This window comes from Diadema antillarum, unplaced genomic scaffold (genome assembly GCF_040938485.1).
Source record: "Diadema antillarum isolate AM-2024a unplaced genomic scaffold, OU_Dant_1.0 scf00000107, whole genome shotgun sequence".
Lineage (NCBI taxonomy): Eukaryota > Metazoa > Echinodermata > Echinoidea > Diadematoida > Diadematidae > Diadema > Diadema antillarum.
The window spans coordinates 925,191-950,056 of NW_027270996.1; the positions used below are offsets into that span (position 1 = coordinate 925,191).

General features: G+C 40.3%; 1 protein-coding gene across 1 annotated transcript; it reads left to right on the top strand.

The window, feature by feature from the left end:
• The first annotated feature begins 831 nt into the window (after positions 1-831).
• Positions 832-24,564, top strand: LOC139719222 (FRAS1-related extracellular matrix protein 1-like). The gene is made up of 11 exons (XM_071630652.1): positions 832-911; positions 9,762-10,086; positions 10,648-12,869; positions 13,470-16,043; positions 16,597-16,949; positions 18,439-19,370; positions 20,163-20,312; positions 20,858-21,038; positions 22,214-22,298; positions 23,073-23,158; positions 24,208-24,564. Exons 2-11 carry the CDS (start codon positions 9,850-9,852, stop codon positions 24,408-24,410), a joined length of 7,023 nt encoding a protein of 2,340 aa, XP_071486753.1. The 5' UTR covers positions 832-911; positions 9,762-9,849; the 3' UTR covers positions 24,411-24,564.
• The last annotated feature ends 302 nt before the right edge of the window (positions 24,565-24,866 follow it).

Genomic DNA, 24,866 nt, shown 5'->3' on the forward strand with positions numbered 1-24,866 from the left:
AAGAAATAACAAAAAATAAGAAAATTATTTAGCATCCGGCGTTGAGGTCGCTCGCAGACTGATTTTTTCTTTTTCTTTTTTTTTTGTCTGAAGGGGGGTGCGTTCGCACCCAACGCACCCCCCTGGTGACGCCCATGCAGTCTTGAGAGGATGAGTGATCTCACAGCATTACAAGTGGTTTGATCAAAACATAAACGGAGCCTAGATAATTCATATTCCTCAAGAAAGCACTCCGCCAATCTTTGTCAATATTGTGTTGAAAGAATACAGAACCCAAGTTCATGATTGATTCTAATGGACAACTGAAGAGAATATGTACCATACTCAAGTGTTAAATCTCCCAGTTTTTCTACACTACAGTGACTAAATTCTCTCACACAAAGATCTCAATATCAATCTCTACTTCTCTTCACAGGCACATACACACACTTTTTGTTTTTGTCAATCTTTTATTTTTCTTTCGTTTATGCATATAAACAATAATTTACAAATCAGTCAATTGCAAGATAATACAAATTTCATTATGACACACATACATACTCACACAAAGCAAAGCAAAGGACAAAAACACGCAAAAACAGAACAGAACAAAACAAAACAAAACAAAACATAACAAAACAGCAAACGCTACTTACCAGCTAAACCACAGTTACTAGTATACGGAAAGCCTACCAATCACCACCACCTGTTGCTGCTAGCTCGAGAGGACGCTCTTTGTGTATCACCGTTCTCCTATCCGATTCAACGGAGTGGGACGGTGCGATTGCAGCCCTGTTTTCACCCGTGCTATGTGTGGGTGGACAATTTCTTTGTTTTGAGGCAGACCAAGTGATTGACATGTTGACGTTCCCATTATTGTCACTCAGCTGTCCAGTCACACAACTGAACGATCCGCTGCTGCAACCAAGCCCGTAAGTAGAATATGCCTTGATTTGCTATTTATTCTTTCACTGACAATCAAGTTGAAAATGTAGTGATTCTATGAAAGTTGCTTCATCTCTTTTCACTACTTGAAAACTGTTCCAGCGAACACAAAACACTCTTTTTGTAAGTCAATTCTGTTGGGTGCACTCGCGAAGCTACCCTTCTCCAGATCGTAGCCGCCGCTTCTGTCGCTGTGAGCGGTGGAGGCCGGAGGTGGACGTACAGCCCTGCTCCCTTCGGAACTGTTGTTTCGCTCAAACACAAAACAAGCGCGACTAGCCGAGCAGAACTTGCTCGCTTATCCTTCGTTGTCCCGATACTTTCAGAGTCGATGTAATTCGGTATAAATTCCCACATCATGCTGTGTACAAACCTGGAAATTAGAGCTTAACGTCTTCAAATGTTGGTTAAAGCCTTTGCTTCACATGAACGGACGGTCAGTCATACGTAAAATCCAGCTACAAATTTGGAGCTGTTGTGCTTATCATGACATGAGATCGACTGTGCAGTTCACTGTTCTGTTTTTATTTTCATCTACTCGTACTGTCACAGTTAACTGTTGTGTTTTTACAGTAGTTTCCACAATGAGATTTTGGTCATAATTTATGAGGAGAATGTCTAGTTTTAAAGTGGAGATGCATGATAAATTATTTGGGATTTGACATCACACTGTTAAAGATCAGTTAATTCTGAGCAGTAGATTCAAAGTAGTGTGTGTTCTGTTGGAGCGAGATTCAACGAACTTGTACCGGTATCTTAAATGAAAATTGATTGTTAACATGAAGTGATTGTCACTAATATTGTCTTGAGAATCCAACACACAAGGTTTTATAGATGGTTTCTGTCTTCATTTAGAGAATGTAATGACAAACAGTTGTGATTATAGCAGTGATAATCATGATAATTTGATTCTTACAAATGCATGTTATAAATAGTCTATGCGTGTATATAAAAACAGAAATACATTGTTTACAACATTCATATAACAGTGAAATAATCAGCACTCATCAAAAAGATGAGTTCAGAACATAGATTACTCTTAAATTGATCATAATCTGTAATAGAAGTATCTGTAGGACTTGTGTTCAGAAGAGAGAATGTTCCATAAAAAGTTTACAAGTGCCATTTTTCCTAAATCTCTGACCACCAAATATTTTGGATTTCATGCATATTTCACAGAGGAGGTTTTTTTCAGGTCAATATTGTGCTCCTAGTAGTATCCATCCATGATTCAAGACTTTTAGTCTTGTCCAATTATATTAAGTTTAAAATTGAGAAAAAAAAAGAGGAAAGAACATTTAAAGGGACTGTACAGTACTGGTTGAGGTGGGGATTCAGGTTTACAACATTCCTAAGTGAGATAATGAGAAACCTCTTTAATATGAAATATGAAAGAGCATGTAATTTTAAGAAGGATTCAACATTTATTTGATGAAAATTGGTTTTCAAATGGCTGAGATATCCAAAATAGTGATAATAATAAAAGGCCATGCCTTTTAGTAGGATCTCTTTGTTTCACCTTGTTTTTGGATATCTCAGCCATTTCAAAAACAATTTTCATCAAATAAACTTTTGATACCCCTTAGAATTGCATTCTCTTTGACACCTCTTACATGTAGAGTGGTTTCTGAATATCTCCCAAAACATTAAAAGCTAAATTGTCACCTCAACCAGAACTGTACAGTCCCTTTAATGTTATGAGATTATTCAATTGTGAAAAGATGATCAAAGTTATATCAAAAGTAAGGAAAGAGTCGATATGAATATGTGCAAATAGTGAATTGATGATATTATGCCCTCACAACTCGCTATAGGCCTACAATGTAGTACGTACATTGTAAGCACATACAAATTTGAAATTTTCAGCTTTACATTCAAATGCAGTTATGTCGCAGTCTCAAAACCTGAAATTGACCATTTTTGTGAAGTTATTCAACCAGGAATTAGGCCTACATCATGTTTTACACTTCAATAATGGTAGTATTGAATTTCCATGATTATTATGATTATGATTATTTTTTTAAACGATCAATGGAAAATTGTCTTGTGATGACATCAGCTCACTTATTTGCATTACATTCATATCAACTGTTAGTACAAGAATGGTTCTGCAGAAAGTAGCAAAACTTAACAGTTTTTTAACTTTTCAATTTTTTATCTGATACTGATGAAATTTTCACTGTTGCACTCATACTAACTTAAAGGGATATTATACAATGTAGTATTGGTTGAGGTGAGAAGTCAGCTTTTAACACAACTTTTTTTGTGAGATATTTTGAAACCACTGTATCAAATGTTAAGAAGCCTACATTATTCTAGAAGAGGCATTAGAAGTTTTTTTGATGAAAATTGGTTTTAAGATGGCCGAGATATCCAGAAACAAAGTAAAACGAAGCAATCGCAATAAAGGATGGGACCCACCTTTTATTACATATAGGAATGCTTTTTTTTGACATCTCAGCCATTTTTAAAACCAATTTTTATCAGATAAACTTTGAATTCCTCTTAGAAATTGTTCTTTCATATTTCATAAGAGTTTTCTCATTATCTTAAAAAAAGTTGGAAACCTCAAACCCCATCTCAATGAAAGCTGTGCCATCTCTTTAAAATTGGACAGTCCCTGGAATTCCTCTTTGAAAATACAAGCAGTACAAGAACAGTATTATCATTATTCAGTTTATGCTTATTTGTTACTTACAGTGTGTTGCATGTAGTGAATGTAATATATTTTATAATGAATAATGTTGTAAATGCAGAGACTCCAACTCTCCCGTTTTCGACGGGAGATCTCCCGCCGAAACCCCATTTTTGCAAAATCTCCCGTTCTCCCGTTTGAGAATTAATTTCTCCCGCCCTGGCTCTGTGTCTCCCGTTCAAAAGGATATCTTACTTATTGCTATTGTATGTTGCAAAAAAAAAAAAAGGGGGGGGGGGGGGGCTTATATAGCACCAGAGAGCAGAACCCTGGGAACTTCACGCTTTGCACATCAACTTGGAGTCTCCCGTTTGCTAGGGGTTTCAGGCGGGAGAATCTCCAGATCAGAAGGTGCTTTGGGTTGGAGTCTCTGTAAATGATGTCAACTGTTGTTTTTTAAATAGTGATGAATGATTTGAAAATTGTAAATACTTTCTTTTTTAATCAAATATGTATTGTGTGAACAAATGTTGCAATTCAGCCTTTTGGCTGCGAAAACATTTTGTCTAATAAACCATACCATACCATCCATCCATACCCGTTGCTTATCATGTGCTTCTCTAATAATTTTGATTTAAAAGAAAAAAAAAAGGTTGTTGTTACCTTGAGTCTTTGTCAAGTTGCACTTGACCAGTTGAATGCCTGTAGGACAGATGACTGATTTTCCATTGTTCACATTTACCTTGTATTGTTTGCTCTAAGATATCAAAAATTTTGATACACAGTTCAACCATTGCTGGGGGGGGGGGGGGGGGAGGGAGTTTTGATCTGTGCTTGGAAATATTATAACCCTGTGATGTGGGTTTCATTTTATGTTTAAGATTTCATACTGCATACAAGTGCAACTTTTCAGAGGCTATACAAACTGTACATATGTTGTGCTTGAACATCATTGGATTTTGGACGGGTTATGATCCTTTTACACTGTACTTTGTGAAGTTACTATAATACTAAATGTTTTAAGCAGAATGTCGTTTACCCCCCCCCCCCCCCCCCCATATGTTGATTTACATCTATGAAATATCAATACATCAACAGTGGTAATTTCTACAATTAGTCCAAATAAAAAAGAGATCAATGAGAGACTTTGATTGTAACATTGTAAATCTTGTCATAACCATTAATGTCTGTCCCAGCTTGAACTGGCACAAGTATAAAGCTTACATAGATCTGTCTAAACGCAAATTTATAGAAGAATTTGCCTACACGTTTCGCACATCGTCAGTACAATGTTTTGTTGTTCAGGTATGAAGTAAAATTGATGTTTTATCCCATGTACAACCGTATGTGGAACCTAATGAGTGACAAGATTGATATCTCCGGAGTCTCATCTGTTCTGATGTACAGTGAACCTTGTTGATTGTTCTGAAAGGAGAATCCAGTACAGTAGTTGAAAATGACATACAATTGTAGTCTCCTGGTGTCCTTAATACATTGTACACTGCATTGTTGTATTTCCTGGTAATGGAAACCCAGTACATGTCCTCAGAAAGAAAGACCTCTATTTTTTGTAATTGCTGTGACTAATTCTAATGGGTGTATTGGGGAAGTATTAAGTGTGTTCAGTCAACTGTCATTTCCTCACCACTAAAGCAATGCTGCCTGACAATGAATGTGATTTGATGGGAAAACCAGAATGCCATAAACTTTTATCAATGTCACAAAAACAGCAGAACAAAATTATCAAAGAAATATAATTTAGCTACAAACAAACTCTTTAGCCATTGGGTTTGTTTTTTTCTTTCATCTTTTTCTTTGTGACTGTGGCTTTGATAACTGAGATCCTTAAAAAAAAGCAGAAAAGGGTTGAAAAGTTTTAAGGTTCTGTCAAGAATGAAGGGAACTGGCGGAGATCAAGTGTTTATTATAACAATGTAGTTCGGGGAAATAAACTGCATTTCTGTTATGAAAGAATGGATTCAACATCAAAGAGGTCATTTGGGGCCAAACTTTGACAAAGAGTTTAACTGTGAAGACAAAGGGGAGGGCAATAGAACAGTATTGAACTTTATAGAGAATTTTACTCTGGAGAATTCATCACAGCACTGGTATTTCCACTTAACTTCCAGTTACAAAAACTTCCTTTTGTTGATTTCTCCTTTGAAAGTTTTGGTGGAAAATGCCATTTTAATGTGTCATTTCAAAGTTAAAAATGTTTTCTTATGTATATTGGGGTACATGTGTACATTTGAAGCAGCATCATCATTGATCAGTGTTAGATTGTATTTTTAGTACCTAGCAGTATTGGCAGCAGTATGAATTGTAGCTGTAGCTATTATAGTTCCTTACACTGTAGACAGTGTCATTATTATGATCATCATTTTTATCATCACTGATGTCATTATCAGTGGATGAAATAGCAATGATTAATGAAAATTAAAAATTCACACTTTTTTTATTTTGAAAAGTAGACCTGTAATCGCGCAGTCATCATGAAGCATATAATAATCTATTTATTCTAGTGATCTCCCAGCTTGAATAAATTTTGATACTTTTTGGTGAGATGCCAAATAATTTCTAAAGTCAAAATTTTGCAGATATGGCAAGATTTAATAATATATTAAAAAGCACCAAAAATAAAAGCAAGCAAGTCTCCATTGTGCAAAAACAAAACAAAACAAAACAAAACGAAGCAAACATGTGTTTCTGGATAAAGACATAAATTGATTGGCAAAATGGAGGCTTGCTCACTTTTATTTTTGTTGTTTTTTTTATTTTCAAAATCTATCAATAAATTCATCAATCTTTTTATGTTTTGTGCATTTTAATTAAAACAGAATGACTGGGGCTAAAACTCAGTGAAGATTTTAAAGTGCATTTAAGATAAACAATGTAGAGTATTGCAAAGTGAAAAGAAAGTAATGCACTTTGATGTTGTATTTCTGTGTTTTTCATTTGATCTCAATTCATGTCACACTTTCACACTGTCATTCACTTTGTACACTGAGTTATTCTGAAACATACTGTCCATGGCTTTGTTGTCCTATGAGTCATGTGCAATTTCTGCTCCACTTAAAAAAAAAGAGAGAAAAAAGTGGAACAAATATATGAAGTTGTCTGTTTCCTGTGTACATTTACATTTGTACCACTCACAGATTTTTCTAGTAATCCTCCCTTTAAAACTCTTTAAAGTGTTGTTGTAAAATTTATAAGGAAATTCATTGAGGGTTGCTTTTTTTTCATTACCAACTTTCCCACATTGATACAGGAAATGCAATTCGCATACAAATGGTGAAAGTGATATTGTAAATTGACAAGTCTTTTACATAAAAAAATCCACAAAAATGTGTTTTATTGTACTTTAGGAGGTTTACTATGTTACAAGCTGTATTTCTGCTAAATATCAAAATAGTTGTTTATTTTTTATGTGTTATAACATTAGTTTTAACAATCAGTTATTCCTTTGTATAATACTTTGGTATGATGATAGTGCTCTATCACAAGAAAAGCACAGAGTCTGAATCACTGAGACTAGAATTAAAAGGGGCTTCTCTTTTAGTAAGTACTGCAGATTCTACACTTCTGGCTCTTTTGACTGACTGCAATTGCGTGACCTTAACTTGACATTTCTGTTCAGGATACGATGGTTTTCCTTTTGTTCTGATGTCTTTTATATTCCAACATTTGTTTTATCGTGACGCTGTGGTGGAAACCGGAAATGGCACAAGGCTTCTTTTCAAACCACCTAAATGGGTTTAGAGCTCGTAGTGAGTGCCCTGACATTTTGAAACTGGGGTAAGGAATCCACCTTACTCTTCTATTAATTGGTCAGACATGGAAAGGGTTTGTTCGCGGTAGTTTGTGTGGTCGCAATATAATGTGGAGTCAGTTGCAATTCACATTTGTGCATTTATGGTGATCTATAATGAAGAGTGACAAAACTTCTTAGTTTAGCAGCTCTGTAAGTTGCAGTAGGTCTACAGGTGTACATATGAGATTTGAGATCATACTTTGTACCACGCACCACACACATGCACACACACAAAATGAGGTGATATTCACACTCACAGCATGTGGCCTAGAATCTGTAATTCCCCCAGCTTGTATGGAATTTCTAATATTACAAAATTGTAGGGTACCAAAGTGTGATGCAGACTGTATCATAGTCATTCATCGCTGTAGAAGCTGGTTCCAAACAGCCTCATCTGACCCGAAATATGAACACATGTACATTTGTACATCGTTACTTTTAAATCATGCTCGCACCTGGTTCCAAGTTCCAACCCAAGCTATTAGTAACAAAAAAACTGTGACATCATCACTTCAGTGTACACTTTATATCTTGCTGTTTCTTAGAAGTTTACATGCAAAATAAATGGAAAATATACCCTTAATGATGACAGCACAATATATTTATGAATTTGTGAGTATGTGCATAACTGTCTGAAAGCACAATTGATACATAATAATTGTAAAATACTGTACTTCTGTCCAATCTTCAAGAGTCTGTACTGTGTATTAAGAACCTACAAATGTAAAATATTGAGTATATAGGAAATGAAAGATTTGCACCCCCATATAACTGTTTTTATGCCAGTCAAGATATGATCATGCCAAATAGCAAGTGACAGTTAAAACATTTGATAAAAAGTAGTCAACGTCATTGTCTATCAAGTGATCAGATTTTATAGGGCCTATCTCCCATTTGATACAAGCGTTCACCGTATCACCATTTCATACCTTAACCTAGAATAAACAGTGCAGGAAAAACAGTGTATCCCCAAAGGAGTAGTATTTGTCTTTAATTTCATAAGTTGTGTGTAAAACTTCATGGAATGTCAGTGTTCTTGTGTGGAAGAAAGAAATTGTGCATTTTGTTTTAAACAGAGACCCTGCTTTTGCCAGGGTTAAATATGTTTCACTCCCAGCTGTTCATATCTTGTACTCCTGAGATATAAAGAGAAGCCCCTGTCTTCATCCATTCTAATCCGCAAGACCACAGGTGAAAATCATAGTGCAGTGACCTCTTGTTATAGTACAAACTCTTAGGGACTCGTGAAGTCACTATATGTATGTTATGATAAAAGTTTTGGTAAGTTTTGCTATAAACTATGGTTTGAAAAACAGTAAAATACAAAGAAAATTTTTCCATCGGGCCAAGGAAAGTTACTGTGTTAAAAGTTTGTTATATGCATCCTAAGGGAAGAGTATACTGCAAATCAGGCTAGAAACAGACTCACTGGTCAATTAATGATTCAGCCAATTTTTCTCCTGAACTATACTCTTAGGGGCCGACATGAAGGCCTGCAATGTACAATGTACCAGTAAGAACGAGGTAAAAACTTGTCGCAATTTTGTATAAAATGGTTTTGGCCATTGCAACTCTTTGAATCACACTGCCCTTTGTCCAGTTAGGCTCTTCTTTAAATTATTCATAGTTTGCCTGTTTTAAAGTGTGTGTGGTATTTGTTACATACGATTGTAGTTGTTGCCTTGTTATGCCTAGAGTACAAATGTACAGTGTCTCCTCTGATTCATATCTCACATGCTGTCAATAACTGATAATTGCACTACCTCCTCATATAATTGTATATACGTACCATGCTTTGATTGAATTGTTTCATATAAGAAAAAGAAGGAGAAGGAAAAAAGAAACAAAAGAGATTTAGCCTTGACTGTTTGTCCATTAAATTCATTGTCTTTATTGTTGGCTTTTAAGATATAAATTGCTAAATATCCCAAATGTTGTAGAGTATGAAATTTTGATTTCATCATAAGCAATTTTGTTTAAAAAATATGTGTTCAAGCATTCACTTCTAATGTTCAGTTTTGGAGTCCTGATCACATATATTGTACTTGTAATATTGTACCATTAAGATCTTTCTCAAAAGTTGCTGGGCATTTTGGCATTGCCCTGTTGAATGCAAGAGACATTTTTGTTTCTATGCTGTATTCAGTGACTTTCAAGGATCATGAATTTTACTCTCAAAATACAAATATTACAATGTAGGGCATCTCTCAAAGACTACAGATTGTACCTGCACTGTAAACATTGATGCTTTAAGTCTTTAACTGATCTCTAATATAAAACTTGCAAGTGTTTTGCTAAATGTTGAAACTGTTGTAGAACTAACCAAATCACTCTTTGTATGCATTAATGTCTCTTGTTTATATATACCTATCTAAATCTTTCATTTGACAGAAATGCTGACGACATTACGTTAATGTGAGATTAAGTGGGACATCAGCTTGAGTGGAACCCTTTCTCCAGGTCGGAGAGACTTGCCGTCATGGCCAGGATAACGGACAGAGAACTGATCACCAGTCTGCTGCTCCTTGGCCACATGGCTGCAGTAATTGGTCAGCTGGTGACCGTCAACCAGGGGCTGGAGGTTGCCATTGGTCGGCACGTCTACCTGAACCGCAGCGTGCTGGCCTTCGAGCCGGTGACAGAGGGCCAGCAGTGCAAAGTCGAGGTGGCACTGAATGAGGCATATTTCCAGAGAGTTGGCATCCTTCAACCAGAGGTAAATCACTACCTCTTGTTTTTGAGCTGTGGACATTATTATTGACAGCAAATTAATGTGAGTTCAAATTTGGGTGCAAGGTGGTGTAAGTAAAGCCCATGATCCATTTAAATAGTCTATATATTTCACTTTCTTGGTCTAAATATTAACAATTTAAATATCAGTTTGTGACAGGGAGAATAAGACAACACCTGCAATGGGCGTTAATTGGGACTGACAGTTTTCGTCATTATATCAAAAAAAATTATGTAACAGCAGGGAATTTTGCTCTTTTGACTTTGGTGATAACAATTTTTAACCTAAATTATTGCTTCCTTGTAACAAACGTGCTTTGAAACCATGTTTGTTGTACCGGGAGCACCATGTATGTGACTTTACTAGGTGCATACTCAACTTTCAGGTTTTCCTTGACTTGGCTTTTTAGTGTTGCTTCACAACAGTTATATGAATATATTCAAATAGTATATATTAAAGTCATAATATTGCAACCCATCAGCCCTATGCCTTTCTTAGTAAGATAATATTCAGCAGTGTGATAATACATCTTATCTTTTCTTACAGGTGTTTGATTGTGATTACCCTCCTGAGACTGTTACCTACACACATTCGGGAATACCTCTGCTGGATCAGGATACCATCAAGTTAAGGGTGTACAAGTTCACAGAGACGGACACAGTTCACGAGACAGTGTATGTCACCGTAAACATTACCCAGGACCCCTACCATGTTGTGAGGCCAGTACAGGCTCTGCCCGTGGAACGCTTCTTTGGTACGTCTGATCTCATTGACCGGACGGTGGTTGACTTTGATTACGAGCGCTGGAGGAATGTCTCCTGCACTGTGCAGATCAACACGGTGACAAGTGGTTTCCCGAAGTATGGCGAGCTTACCAGGGGTTACGGGTCAGAGAAGGAGCAGGTGCAGGCACTGACCGCCGACTGCCACGAGTTCATGATGGGAATGGTGCGCTACGAGCATCTGGTTCCGCCGACGCCCAACATTGACTTCATCCCCATGACACTGATTATCAATGACCCCATGATGATTGATGGGATGTTCGAAGAGCGGTACTACCTCCCTGTTGACCTCCAAGAAGCCTTTCCAAATCAGAATCCTGTTGGGTCCATGATGAGCATGTATGTAATGGAGGCGGACCAGTTCATCCTAACCACCATCACCCCGTCGGTGATCTCTGGTAGTGATGATGAAACGGAGAATGAGGATCTCATCTTCTACATCAGCCAGCCCTTTGGCCCGGACGAGGGCTACATAGTCAACCTGGACGACCACACTCACCCGATAGAATCCTTTACCCAGTACGATCTGTCCAGACTCAACATCGCCTACAAACCTCCTACCGTCAGTTCACCAGAGAGGCGGGTGTTCACAGTGGAATTTACCGTCTATGATGCCTATTTTGCACCTAGCAACCCCATCAACTTGCTGGTGTCAGTGAGATCCACTGAGACAAATGCTCCCAGGGTGTCAGTGAACACAGGCCTCACCATGCTGGAAGGGCAGTCAAGGACAATCAGGCCAACTAATTTTCAGTTGGTGGACAATGACAACCTTATATTCGTCAGGGCAAAAGTGGTTGGCGGTCTTCGACATGGAAGGCTGTATGTCAATGGACGCCCAGCCATTATGTTTTCTGCTGCGAACATCAATGCAAATTCTGTTGTATATGAGCACGACGACAGTGACACACTCAGAGACAGCATTGAATTGAGAATCACAGATGGTAGGCACAGTATCAGGACGACTATTCCAATCAACATACTTCCCAAGGATGATAGTCCACCTTACCTGATCAACAACATTCAATTTGAACTCAAAGAAGGCAGGTCTGTCCGCATCCATCGAATGATGCTGATGGCCTCCGACTTGGATTCCAGCGATGATTACATTGTCTTCAGAATCACCCAACCGCCGCATGCCGGTGAGCTGCTGAAAAAATTCTCGGAGGATACGTACGGCTACCCGGTATCAGAATTCACACAACGAGACCTCTTCCGTGGACTTATCTACTACCACCACCTTGGCCAGGAGATCTTTGACGATTCCTTTGAGTTCATCCTGCTCGATAACCAAATCCCTCCCAATGAATCACCAACACAGGTGGTCATGATCAAGGTTGCTCCAGTTCATGACTTGCCACCCACCAGAGTTCCTGGCTCGTCGCAGTCTTTGGTTGTCAGGGAAACGGATATAGGGTACATCACCCGAGACCACCTCCACTTCACTGATGCAGAATCATCTGAGGAGCGACTGCGCTTCACCATCACCACTCCTCCGTACTCAGTGGAGAGCTTCAGCCTGACAAATGCCGGGAGAGTGTTCTCCACAGCGGGCATGGTCTCTCCATCCAAACACCCAAGTAACCAGGCCCTTAGATCCTTCACACAAGGCGAGATCAACCAACGTACCATCGCGTACATGCCCCCAATGAAAGAGATTGGGCCCAACTCCAGACGGATAGGGTTCGTCTTTTCCGTCACCGATCCCTATGGCAACATCGTCCTTGGGGAATTCTTCAACATCACCATCCTCCCTGTCAACAACCAAGAACCAGTCATCTACTTCAGTGACCTCCTCGTCAAGGAAGGTCGATCCTTGACCTTTGACACCATTCAGTTCTCTGTGTCGGACATGGACACCAACGCCGAGGAACTGGTGGTGAGCATCGTCCAGCTGCCTCTGCGTGGTCAAGTTTTCCTCGGGGGAGTGAACATGACTGTTGGAAACCACTTCACCATGGCTGACGTTGCAGCAGGTAGGGTCAGGTAAGGCCTGCAGTGTAAGGTCTAGCTTCTCCTCAAGTGCACTAAATACTTGACAAAATACTATGAACCAGCACTTCATATTGCAAACTTCATGATAGCACTATCAAACATTAAAAAAAAAAAAAATCTTATCTTAACTTTCATGAGTGTCTGTGTCAGGACCATTATAAGAGGAGATTGATACAAGAATGATATAGGAAAGAACCTCTTTTCATTTCTTACCTAAGAATTCACCAGGATAAATGTGTTTTGTCATACTTTGTGGCCACTCCAGCTGTAAAAATTTAGGGTGATGTACATGTAAGATGCATTGCTTGGCTGAATGCAATTGATTTACGCTGTACATGAGTTTTAGTGGAGAAGAAAGGAAATACATATGTATGCTATATCTTTGACATGATAGGTAGATATATGATGTCTATTTAAAGTGAAAGCAGATCACAATAAGGAACTGTGTCTCTTCTTGGCCTCTTGCTTGGCAGTATTACAATTGATGTTAAATGAAGTAAAAATAAGGAAAATGTCTTCTCATTTAATCCTTCAATCTTGACCTGCTCATGTAAATGAATATCATATTTATATCTCTTTGATCACATTCAGTTATGTCAGTGATGGATCGGAAGCTACAGCTGACGAGTTTGTTATCAGTGTGTCTGATGGTGTTCACACAGTTACAGAGACAGTTCACCTGACAATTGTGCCTGTCAACGATGAAATACCGGCCCTGCTCACGGGCCTCGAATCCGAACTGACAATCCCAGAGGGAGGGAGTGTCACCATCGGAGCAGACATCCTCTCTGCCACAGACCCTGACACCAATGACATGCTGCTCCACTACATCGTGGTGATGCACCCCCTGAGGGGAGTCTTGCTGCGAGATGGCGTCATTGTGAATCGATTCTCACAGGGGGATGTGATCAGGGGGAAGATCCAGTACCAGCACACGGGTGGGGAGACTGGAATCAGAAACATCCAGGACGTGATCACACTGCTGGTGTCGGACAAAAGTGTGCCATCCAACCCCAATCTGCCGGTCAAAGATGTCATTATAAATATTACCCCAACTGATAACAAACCTCCGAGAATCGTTTTTGGCAACCCCTTTTTTGTAGATGAAGGAGGGAAGACAACTTTCACGCTTGATGTCCTTAGTGCAGTTGATCGTGATTCCACATCGGACCGGATCCGCTTTGTCATCACCCGCCAACCAGAATGGGGTTTTGTTGAGAATATTCTCCCTTCTCCAGGCTTTGAGAAAAGTAATGCTGGTAAACCCATCTCTTTCTTCACCTTCCAAGACATTGCTGATGGCAATGTTAACTATGTGCAGTCAAGGTTTGAAGGGCTGGAACCCAGCGGGGATTCCCTCATGTTGTATGTAACCGATGGGGAACACTCCTCACCCAATGTGACGTTCATGATCAACATCAATCCACAGAATGACGAGGCCCCAACCCTGTTTGTTCGTAACTTCACAGTTTATGAAGGCTCATTCTTCAAGATCAGGACAGACACCATTACCGCAAACGATCTGGACATCCCCATGGACATGTTGATGTTTTCGATCATTCGAGCTCCAGAGCATGGCATCATTATAAACAGGGTCCCCCCTCTTCCACAGTCTCCCAGGCCAGTCTTTGATTTCAATCTAAATCAGCTCTTAAACACCCTGTCCCTGGCCTACGTTCACGATGGTTCTGAGTCAACGAGCGATAAGTTTGTTGTGCGTGTTACAGACGGGAAACACTCCATTCGCAAAATGATTAATATCACTATCATCCCAGTCAACGATGAAGCTCCTGTAATCATAAAAAATGCTGGAATTAAGATAAGCATCAGGGAGAGTCGCCTTATCTCCCCTGTTATTCTGCGCAGTGAGGATGAGGACACGCCCGATGATCACCTCATCTACACTCTGAATTCCTTGCCTCGGAGAGGTACCCTTCAACGGAAAGTTAACGATGACACTTGGGAAGACATCACTGCTGTCCTCACAAACTTCACCCAGGAGGATCTCAATCAGAACCTGATCCGATACCTTCATTCCGCTGCCCTGGGCTCAAAGGGCATTGACCGTTTCCACTTCTCTGTTAGCGATGGCGTGCGTTCCACTGGCAAGCAGAATTTCAGGATTAGGATTGAAAACACAAAGCGAGAACCTCTCGTGATCACCAACAATGGACTTCAGCTAGAGGAAGGACAAGTTGTTGTCATTCCGCCCACGCTCCTCTCTGCCAATGACAACAGCGGAGAGCTTGCGGATATCGTTTTCCGTGTACTGTCATCTCCGACACAGGGCCACTTGGAAGACATAGCCCGTCCAAACATCCCCCTGACGTCCTTCACACAGATGGACGTTTTGGGTCGCAGGATCATTTACAGACATCTCAGGACAGATCGGGTGCAGAATGACCAGTTCACGTTCAGCATCACGAATGGTTACGAACTGCGCAATGACACCTTCCACATTGTGGTCATTCCAGTTGATGATCAACTGCCCATACTGATGGTCAACGAACCGCTGACCGTGGCCCAGAATGGCTTTCAGATCGTGTCACTCTCCCAGCTGCAGGCAATGGATCCAGACACTGACTCCTCCAGTATCTCATTCGTCATCACCCAGGCCCCTCAATTTGGCACCCTGCTCATCGGAGGTCTTCCAGTCGAGAGAAGTTTCACTCAGAGGGACATCGAAAACTATGATGTTTCCTACAGACATGATTTTGGGCAGGCGGAGAGAGATGAGTTCTTCTTCGTCGTCGACGATGGCACCAACACTGGATTTGTGGTCAATGGGGTGTCTCGCTACGAGCCAGTGTCCTTCCGAATCCAAGTCAACGTCGTTGACAGGGATCCTCCGGAAGTACTCATGAATGTTGGCCCGACCAAGATGCAGACAATTCTAGACCAGATGGGGTTCATCTTCTCAAACATGAACCTCCATGCAGTTGATGAATGCCCACCGGATGGTATCAGCTACTCCTTGACTAAAGACCCGATGTTTGGTCATCTAGAATATGTGGGCAGCAGGGAGCGGATAATGGGCCAGTTTTCCCAGAGCGACGTTGACAACAAGAGGGTCATGTATGTGATGAGGGAGAACGTGAAGGCAGCCAATGACAGCTTCATCTTTGACGTGTGGGATTGCCATGGAAACAGCTTGAGGAATCAAAGGTAAGATAGGAATAATGTGTGTATTATTAAACAAGTAGCTGAGACATTAGGCCTCTTATCAAATTGTGCGTATAGGAGTAATGATTTGGGGCAAGATTTGTACTAGATTTTACTACTCTTTTTATCTTTTTATCAAACCAATGTTCAAGCTTCTGGACAACCCCCCCCCCCCTGAACTTTTTGGATTTTATGCTGATTACTTTATTCAGTTAATATTTCTTGAATGGTGGATAAGCAAAAGACCTTGTTCAGGCTCCTTCTCTTCATTGTGCATATAATGCTGCTACATGGTCTATTGCACCTGAAATGTGGTTAGATAGGTTACGATAATTTCATTGAAAGACAGTTGAAATGAATGTGACTGAGTAAATTTTGTCCAAAAATCATAAAGGCATATAAGGTCTTCTTTGGAATGAGTGCAAATCCTCTGATTGTCTTACCAGGAAGGCAAGAGCTTGTTTAGCACTGATAGATTAAACTAGTCCTATGTAATTACAAACCCCTTTTTTGTCTTGTTGAATTGCATATTATTATGTGTATGTCTGTCTCTCAGGTTTTCTATGCACTGGGCGGTGGTCATGTTTTCTCGTCCCCAGTACATGGTGTGTGAGACGGACGGCACTCTCCCCATCCATGTCATCCGCGTCGGGAATCAGCTCCTCTCCTCCTTCGTCACCGTGGAGGTGGAGGACATGACGGCCCGTGCCGGCCAGGACTACATCCCCAGCCGCGCCCGCCTGCTCCAGATGGATCCGACCATCTCCACGGCGACGTGGAACGTGCAGCTGCTGCCCGACGAGCTTGAGGAGACGCGGGAGCGGTTCAGAGTGACGCTGGTGGATCCGGTCAACGCCGTTCTCGGACAGTACAGCCGAGTGACTGTGGTTATCAAGGATGCCAAAAATGGTAAGGCTGGTAATTGGCATATCTGTTTCGTGCCATCAACTTAGTTGGTTTTTATATACAGTATAATATGTTGAACACTATGAAAATGAATATTAGAATCAGGACATGGATGGAAACCTTGACTTTTTAACTTTATACCACTCTTTCAAACAAACAACGAAGCATGCATGCGTGAGTGAAACGATACAGTAAAATGTAATTCGATGATAACTATTGCTAAAGTGGTGAAACCTATAAGCAGGCACTACATGCATGGTGACCTTATATGAGTAACCTTGTGCAGTTATAGACCCAAAGTACCTCTGATTATTGTCTGTACTGAACAGTGCAGAAAAAGATCATAACCGAAGTTCATATCTTAATAGACCATGTGAACATTACACACCGAGAAATGCACACACGTACGCAGTTATTCAGTGACATCCAAGTGTATTTTTGTGCTATGATTCATGGAGCTTGTAGGAATTTAGCTCACAACATTCAAGCGCAGACGGCTTGAGGAGAATTCCTTCATGATTTAGGAGAATTCCTTCCTGATGTTTGCCAAATCTCTCTTTTCCTTTGTGACTTTCCTGTCTTACTCTGAGATCCAGCTGCTCAGCGTGGCTCTCCTTTCTTTCTTGCCCTCTGTATTCCTTTGATTTAAAGGGATGGTACAGTATTGGTGGAGATGAGATTGGGCTTTTAACTTTTTGCGAGATACCAAGAAAACACTTATGATATAGTACAGAGCATACCATTTTAAGAGGAATTCAAAGTTTATTTGATGAAAATTGGGTTTGGAATGACGGAAACATCCAATAACAAAGTAAAACAAAGCGATTGTAATAAAGTGTGGGTCCCACACTTTATTAGAATCGCTCTTTTTTTGGATATCTCAGCCATTTCAAAACCAATTTTCATAAAATAAACGTTGAATTCCTCATAGAATTACATGCTCTTTCATTTTTCATAAGAGGTTTCTCATTACTTCACCAAAAATGTTAGAAACCTGAAATTAGGTCTCAACCAAAACTGTACGATCCCTTTAACCCTCCCTATGCCAATGAGTCAAATGTGTACAAATTTCTCCCACAAACCTATGGACAGGATGTAATGTGGGACAAAGAGGGTTAATTGCATTTCCATTGTAAAGCTTCTGAGCAATGCTGAGTGCATTTGTCTACAGTTCATATTTTCTCTTCCATTAGTAGAACACACGATGACCATTAGACTGAAGAATTCTTGAAAGATTTGTTATAAAGCCTTTAGATACTCAGCTGAGAATTGTGCATATGTATTTTGATTTGAGCAGTCAGTCGTTGTTGTCAAACAGGTGCAGACAGTGCTTGTATGAAAACTACGACATGTACTGATTGTTGGATAGAACCTTGAAGTCACTTCCCCCTCCCCCAACTTGGTTCAATTCTTCATGCTCTTTGTTGCAAGAAAGATCTTCAAGATAGAAAAAAGTGTGTTTTTGAATTCCTCTTATTTTCCACTTGACCAGGTGTATGCAAGGGCACGTCCATACCAAACACCCGAGAAGAAACACCTGGCTGTTGTGTTGATCAACCAGACATGGCTGGAGGTCACCATGTTCCTATGCCAGACTTACCCCCATCTCAACCTGGTGGCTCAGCTCCTGGTGCTGGAACATCCATCAACCCAGGGCCACTCGACCCCCTGAATCCCGGACCAGGACCGGTAGACCCCCAAAATCCAGGTCCGGGCAATCCATTCGTTCCGGGCGTGTTCGACCCCAACTTTGACGCAGACGGCTTGATTGGGGGTGATCCTGCGGTCAACGATGGCCCGCCCATCCACATTGAGGGTCTTCCAGTGGTTGAGCACCAGTCCTTTGACCCCTACGCTGCAGAAACCTGGTATCAGTATCCCTATGGTGTGGGCTACGATGGCACTGATGGCACCCAGCAGGGTGGGCGTGGTCCGTATCCCGGCAACCCAGGGGATCCCTATGTCTCGCAGGGTGTCATGGTAGACCCCCTCCCGGGACAGACCTGCTGCGAAGATACAGTTTTGGCATCTATACCAGGCCAAACGTGCTGTGAGCAGCTTCTCATACCCCTGGATGAAGACGGACTGCCAGTTCTTGATGCGAACCCAAATCAGCCGTTGCAAAATCCCGACCCGGCCCAGTACGACAGCTCCAATCCCTTCGGCTTCCAGCAAGGGAATCCATATCCCCCTGGAAGGCCAGCCTCGGCAAGCAATCCTCAACAACCAGTGCCAGACACTCCCTTCGGCCAGGTCTACGTCCCCAGGAACCCGGGGAGCTCTCCGTCTCAGGCAGGGGAAGACTCCAACCCCGATGGGCATGTTGGCACCGAGGATGTAAGGCTTTACCACGCTACGGTGGGGGGTGTTGTACCTGTCGTCGTCAGTCGGCCAGGAGAAGTGGATGAGAATCGACCACCCCAGGTTTATTTGAAATCTTGAGTTATTGAAGTTCAGCATTTTCTTTCCCTTGATCATGTTGTATGAAAGTATATAAAATGAAAAAAGTATGAACAATATTCACCAAACTTCAGGACAAATTTTATGCATGCAGGAGAGATGTCTTCCTTGTTTCCATAAACCTCAACTTTGATGGTTTAAGTGATATCCTACAAAAAGGACAGTAAAGATTTACGTTAAGTAGGGCAAGAAAAAAATATTAAATTCATGAAATCTTTTCAATTTTAAATGTTTTCATGAATAGCAAGTTCTCCAGATCCCACCACACAAAGTTTTCACTCCACATTTCCTTTTGTATTGAATGAATTCCAAAAAGTGATCACTTGGTCACATCCTCTACAGCAACTTGTTTGCTATGAATGAGCAATGATTGTTTGTAGTCCTTGAAAAGGGGAGTTATAGTTGCTGAATTAATGCTCCTCTATGATATATTGTATTCTCTGTGATGCAATGTAATTTGAGAGTTGTGAGGCAAGACATATCATGCAGTAATATGCATATTGCAATGTAATCAAACACTTTACATATGATGCTATTGGATGTCATAACTTTAACAAAAAAGTTGTATTTTCGTGAATGTTTTACTATTCTGCTTGTTGAAGTTTTTATCTACTCTTCAAAGTCTGGAACATGCAGTGATATTTCATTTTAAGCAGATTTCTGCAGCAAATATTCCAAAGTGAGCATTGACAGCTGAAAACTATTTGATTGTTTTTACTGATGGTAACAGACAGAGAATTATTCTGTGTTCTGTAGACAGATGTGGCCAACGTCTTCGTGCCCAGTGTGGTGAGAGGTGTCCAGCGACAGAATGGGCCGCCCTCAGGAGGTGGTTCATCAGGACGAGACCCTCTGAGGCAGATTCCTCTGGGTCAGGGAAACACTCAAGATGGTCCTAGACAACAGGTACGCTGCTCTGTTGTTTGTTTGTTTGATGTTGTTGGGTTTTTTTGAGAGAGAAGTTGTGCAACTGTTTGTGTTTTCATTTTGTGAATTAGAATAATTCTCACTGTTGTCAAGTCTATACATATGTGCAGTCATCATTTCAATTTGTGACAGGATAAGATTTTTCAGCACCACATTGATTGTTACTCCTTTCCTAGATGATCACAGTCATTTAATTAAATTGCTCCCTTTTGAAATGAGTCAGAAAGCTGCCTCTGCACGTGGCAAAAGAAAGGCCATGGAGGCTTGTGAAAGCAACCAAAATTCACATTTTGATTATAGTGGTGACAGAGATGAGATAGAACAAAGCAGTTATGAAAACAATGAATGCCTGAGATGGTCATTCCTTTTCATACCCTCAAAACATTTAACAATCCTCATAAAGAAAGATGGATGACAGCAATGTTTGTATTGTCACTGCTTCATGTACATATATACCTGGGATCACTCTTCATTGCTATCACTCTTCCCAACCATCTCAACCCCCACCCACCCGTCTCCACCAGGCCCCTCCCATAGCCTCCTCCCTGGTGCCCTTCCCCTGCACCCCATCCAACGTGGGGGAGATTCGGCAGGACACCCACAACGGCCTCATCATCAAGTGCGACGGCAGCAACTGGGTGCCCTTTGACCTCGCAGAGCTCATCCGCGGGGCCTCGGTGTACGACGACGGACAATGCGAGCGAGGTGGGCACTTGTAGCTGGTCGTGTGACTTTGAGATCGACACCTAACAAAGTCTGCTATAACACTTAAAACTTTTAGAATTCCATACATTCAACCGTATCACAGTACATACATCGTTGAAATTGAAGTTGATTAGACAGCATATAATATGTAAAGTAAGGATCTCATAAAAGCAATGACATGTCCATGGGGACTACAATGTATTTGTAACAGGGCTTGATTTGCTATATCATAAAATACATGTATGTCAAATCATTGAAGTATAATGAGTATTGAAAAAAAAATAGTGATGGTAAATGGTGACAGTAAATGTTTGTTATTATTATAACCATTATGAAATGTTTGATTGGGAACATACATACATCTAATGTACATCCACTTGTCTGCCAGCCTGAAGCACATAAAACCCACTGTCCAGCAAATAATGTGAATAAATACTTGCTTGTTAAAAGTTTGGGTGCATTACCCAAATATATATTCAGGCAGTCATGAAAAAAATATTGTATAATGCTCTGCTCACAGGCAAAATTACAAGTACACACATGCATATTTATGTTAAACACACATATACATATTAAAGAGGTATTTCAATGAAATAATATATACAATGTACATGTAAGTCTATTTGTACACCCAGTAAATAGAAAGGCAGATTCTCCGTTCAGTTAATAACACTTAGTGGAAAAATGAGCAAAGAAAATGGTTTTCCATCCCATTTTCTTTGCTCACTTTTCTGCTAATGAATTATATTCATTTTTGGTCAGTTTTCTTCTGTTTGCATTTGTTAGAGTTAACAAGATACAAAGACAGATATATCAATAAATAGGTCTTAGATAGATGAATGGAGAGATATGGCGGTGTATGGATAGACAGGTAGATAGATTGATGAGTACATAGATAAATAGATAGATAGATAGATTGATAGATAGATAAAAGATAGATAGATAAAAGATAGATAGATAGATAGATAGATAGATAGATAGATAGAGAGATAGATACAGGGTATGTATATAGATAGATAAAGAGAGAGAGAGAGAGAGAGAGATGCAGCAGTATGTACCCTATTCACATGTCATGCTAGATGTGTTTAGGCAGACTATCATCATGTGTCCATTCTTGTTCAACCTGCTCACTTTGTCTATGTACGTGACCTTCCACCGTGTCGTGCCGGCTTCAGGATGGAGCTACCACAACAGCCGCTGCTTCCTGATCTCCAGACAGCCGCAGACGTGGAACGAAGCCCAGAGAATCTGCAGAGAGAGGTTCGCAGGAAAAAAAAAAAGATATTTGCCGGCATATCCTCCCATTCCTACGTTTACAGGAAAAAAACGCATGCAAATGGTTGAAGGGCGAAGTGTGTCATCGGAAGGCATTCAATATATGAACCTAGCTGGCACTCATTTAGTACCAGAAGTGTGCAAATTCTGTAGTGCTCTGATGTATGCACGTGACATGTTTATGTATATTTTATGTGTGTGTGTTTGTATATACAGCACAATACAAATGCAAATTTGTTTCAGTAATTGATGACCTGTTAGAGGTACATTGTCAGTAACATTGCAAAGCATTCGAAAGAAAATTCCACAACAACAAAAAAGGTAAATAACGCCAGAATAATGTCATGGAAAAAAAAAAGATGGGCCGTAGACATGATTTCATACATTTGCATGAAAGGGTAAAGGCTCCCTAGTAATTGGTCTGTGATGCAATACTGTAAAGCAAGAAATGTTTGTGGCATATTTTTGCGAATTGCCACTGGCATTCAGTACGTATAGTGTGGGCAAGAGCTTTTGCGTACATTATAGTTTTGCGAATCTTGGCTCTTGGGCAATTTGGGAAGTTAAATTTCACCCAAAATATCATGATTTACAGTACTGTCTTGATGTGAGTTGATATGATTCACACACAATTCAATTCAATCAATTCAAGCTGTGTGAGATGAGCTTTATTGGGTGACACATCAAGTATCCGGAAAATGGGTCTCATGGCATCTGTCCGTACTTACCTTTGGCCTTTCACCCTTGACCCTTTGACAGGTACAATAGCAACCTTGCCAGCATCCTATCCAAGAGAGAACTGAAGTGGCTGGGTGATTTGCTGAACGGGGAAGTGGCATGGATCGGTGAGTCATTGATTTGGTAGTGAAAGTCTGCTTCAAAGGCAAAGTCATAATTTTTTTTTTTGTATTCAACCATTCATGCTACAGAAATGACACCAAATTAGAACATTTTTTCCCCTTGCATCACTCCAACAAAACAAATTGGTGTATGCTGCCCAATTCAGCACTCTGTCAAAGATGGAAAAAGTCATTTTAGTGTCTTGTGACCTGAAAGTATTGAAGTTCATCCCATATCAGTGATATATTCTTGTTTGTATGTTTAGATGAAAAGTAATCTTATTTCCTTTTCATTCTTCTTTTCATTCCTCCTGTATAATGATGTTATTTTTTTTTTCTCCCTTTTTTTTTTTGGTCTTTCTCATAATTTGTGTATGTGTTTCAATTCTTGCAAATTTATTTTCCAGTATGTTTTTTTGAAGTTTTAAGGAGTAAGTAACATATTCTTGTGTCACAAATCAATATGCAAAAGTTTCTAGCAGTCAAACATGTAGCCTGAGAGATAAGAAGAGAGATTGACTTTCAGTGTAAGTGGACTGGAGTCATTCAAACAGAACAAAAATTCCTTGTTGATGGCCTAGAGGTCTTCAAACTCAGTTACCGTTTGTTTGTTGTTGGTTTTTTTGCAGTGCCCTAGCAATAGAATGTACTTGTTTGGTTGTAAACAAGACTTGAAGGTTCATAATAATGAATTCTTGCATCAAGCTGTTTTTATTGCAACAAGCTGTTTTTATTGCAACTGATTGGCGAATTACCCTTCATCAATGCCCTTTATTGCTGCATGCGATAAGGATTAGAACCAGCACTGGCTATCTGGCTTAAGGTCAGTGGTCTAGTGGATATAACACCTGTTCAATAATTGGGTGATCATTAGTTCAAATTCAACTGGAGTACGTATGCCCATGATTTTTACGTGGCTACTAGTACTAAAACACTGAATAATTGATGCTTATTTATGTCGATGAAGGGCAATTTGTCTGTCAGTTGCAAAAAAAGACTCGGCGGATCTCTTGTGAATACGTAAGCATGAAATCCAATTTTACTCCGCGTTTCAGGTCTGAACGACAAGCAGACGGAAGAGACGTGGGAGTGGGTGTCTGGAGACCCCATCACCTTCACCCGCTGGTCCCAGTCCTCCCGCATCTCCAACCACGCCAGCCGCTACGACTGCACCTACATGACGGCCCGGCTGCGCTGGATGGACCGAGACTGCGATGCGACCACCAGGAGCTTTGTCTGCATGAAGAACGCCATGTAGGACGGCCGATCAGTACCTCATGAATACCAGCATTTTTCCACCCTTCTATTCGCTTAAAGGGATCGTATAGTTTTGGTTGAGACCTAATTTCAGGTTTCTAACATTTTTTGGGTGAGATAATGAGAAACCTCCTATGAAATATGAAAGAGCATGTAATTCCGTGAGGAATTCAACGTTTATTTGATGAAAATTGGTTTTGAAATGGCTGAGATATCCAAAATAGAACGATTCTTATAAAGTGTGGGGCCCACCTTTTATTACAATCGCTTTGTTTTACCTTGTTTTTGGATGTCTCAGTCATTCCAAACCCAATTTTCATCAAATAAACTTTGAATTCCTCTTAAAATGGTATGCTCTGTACTATTGTGTAAGTGTTTTCTTGGTATCTCGCAAAAAGTTAAAAGCCCAATTCTCATCTCCACCAATACTGTACCATCCCTTTAACTCTGTCGCTAC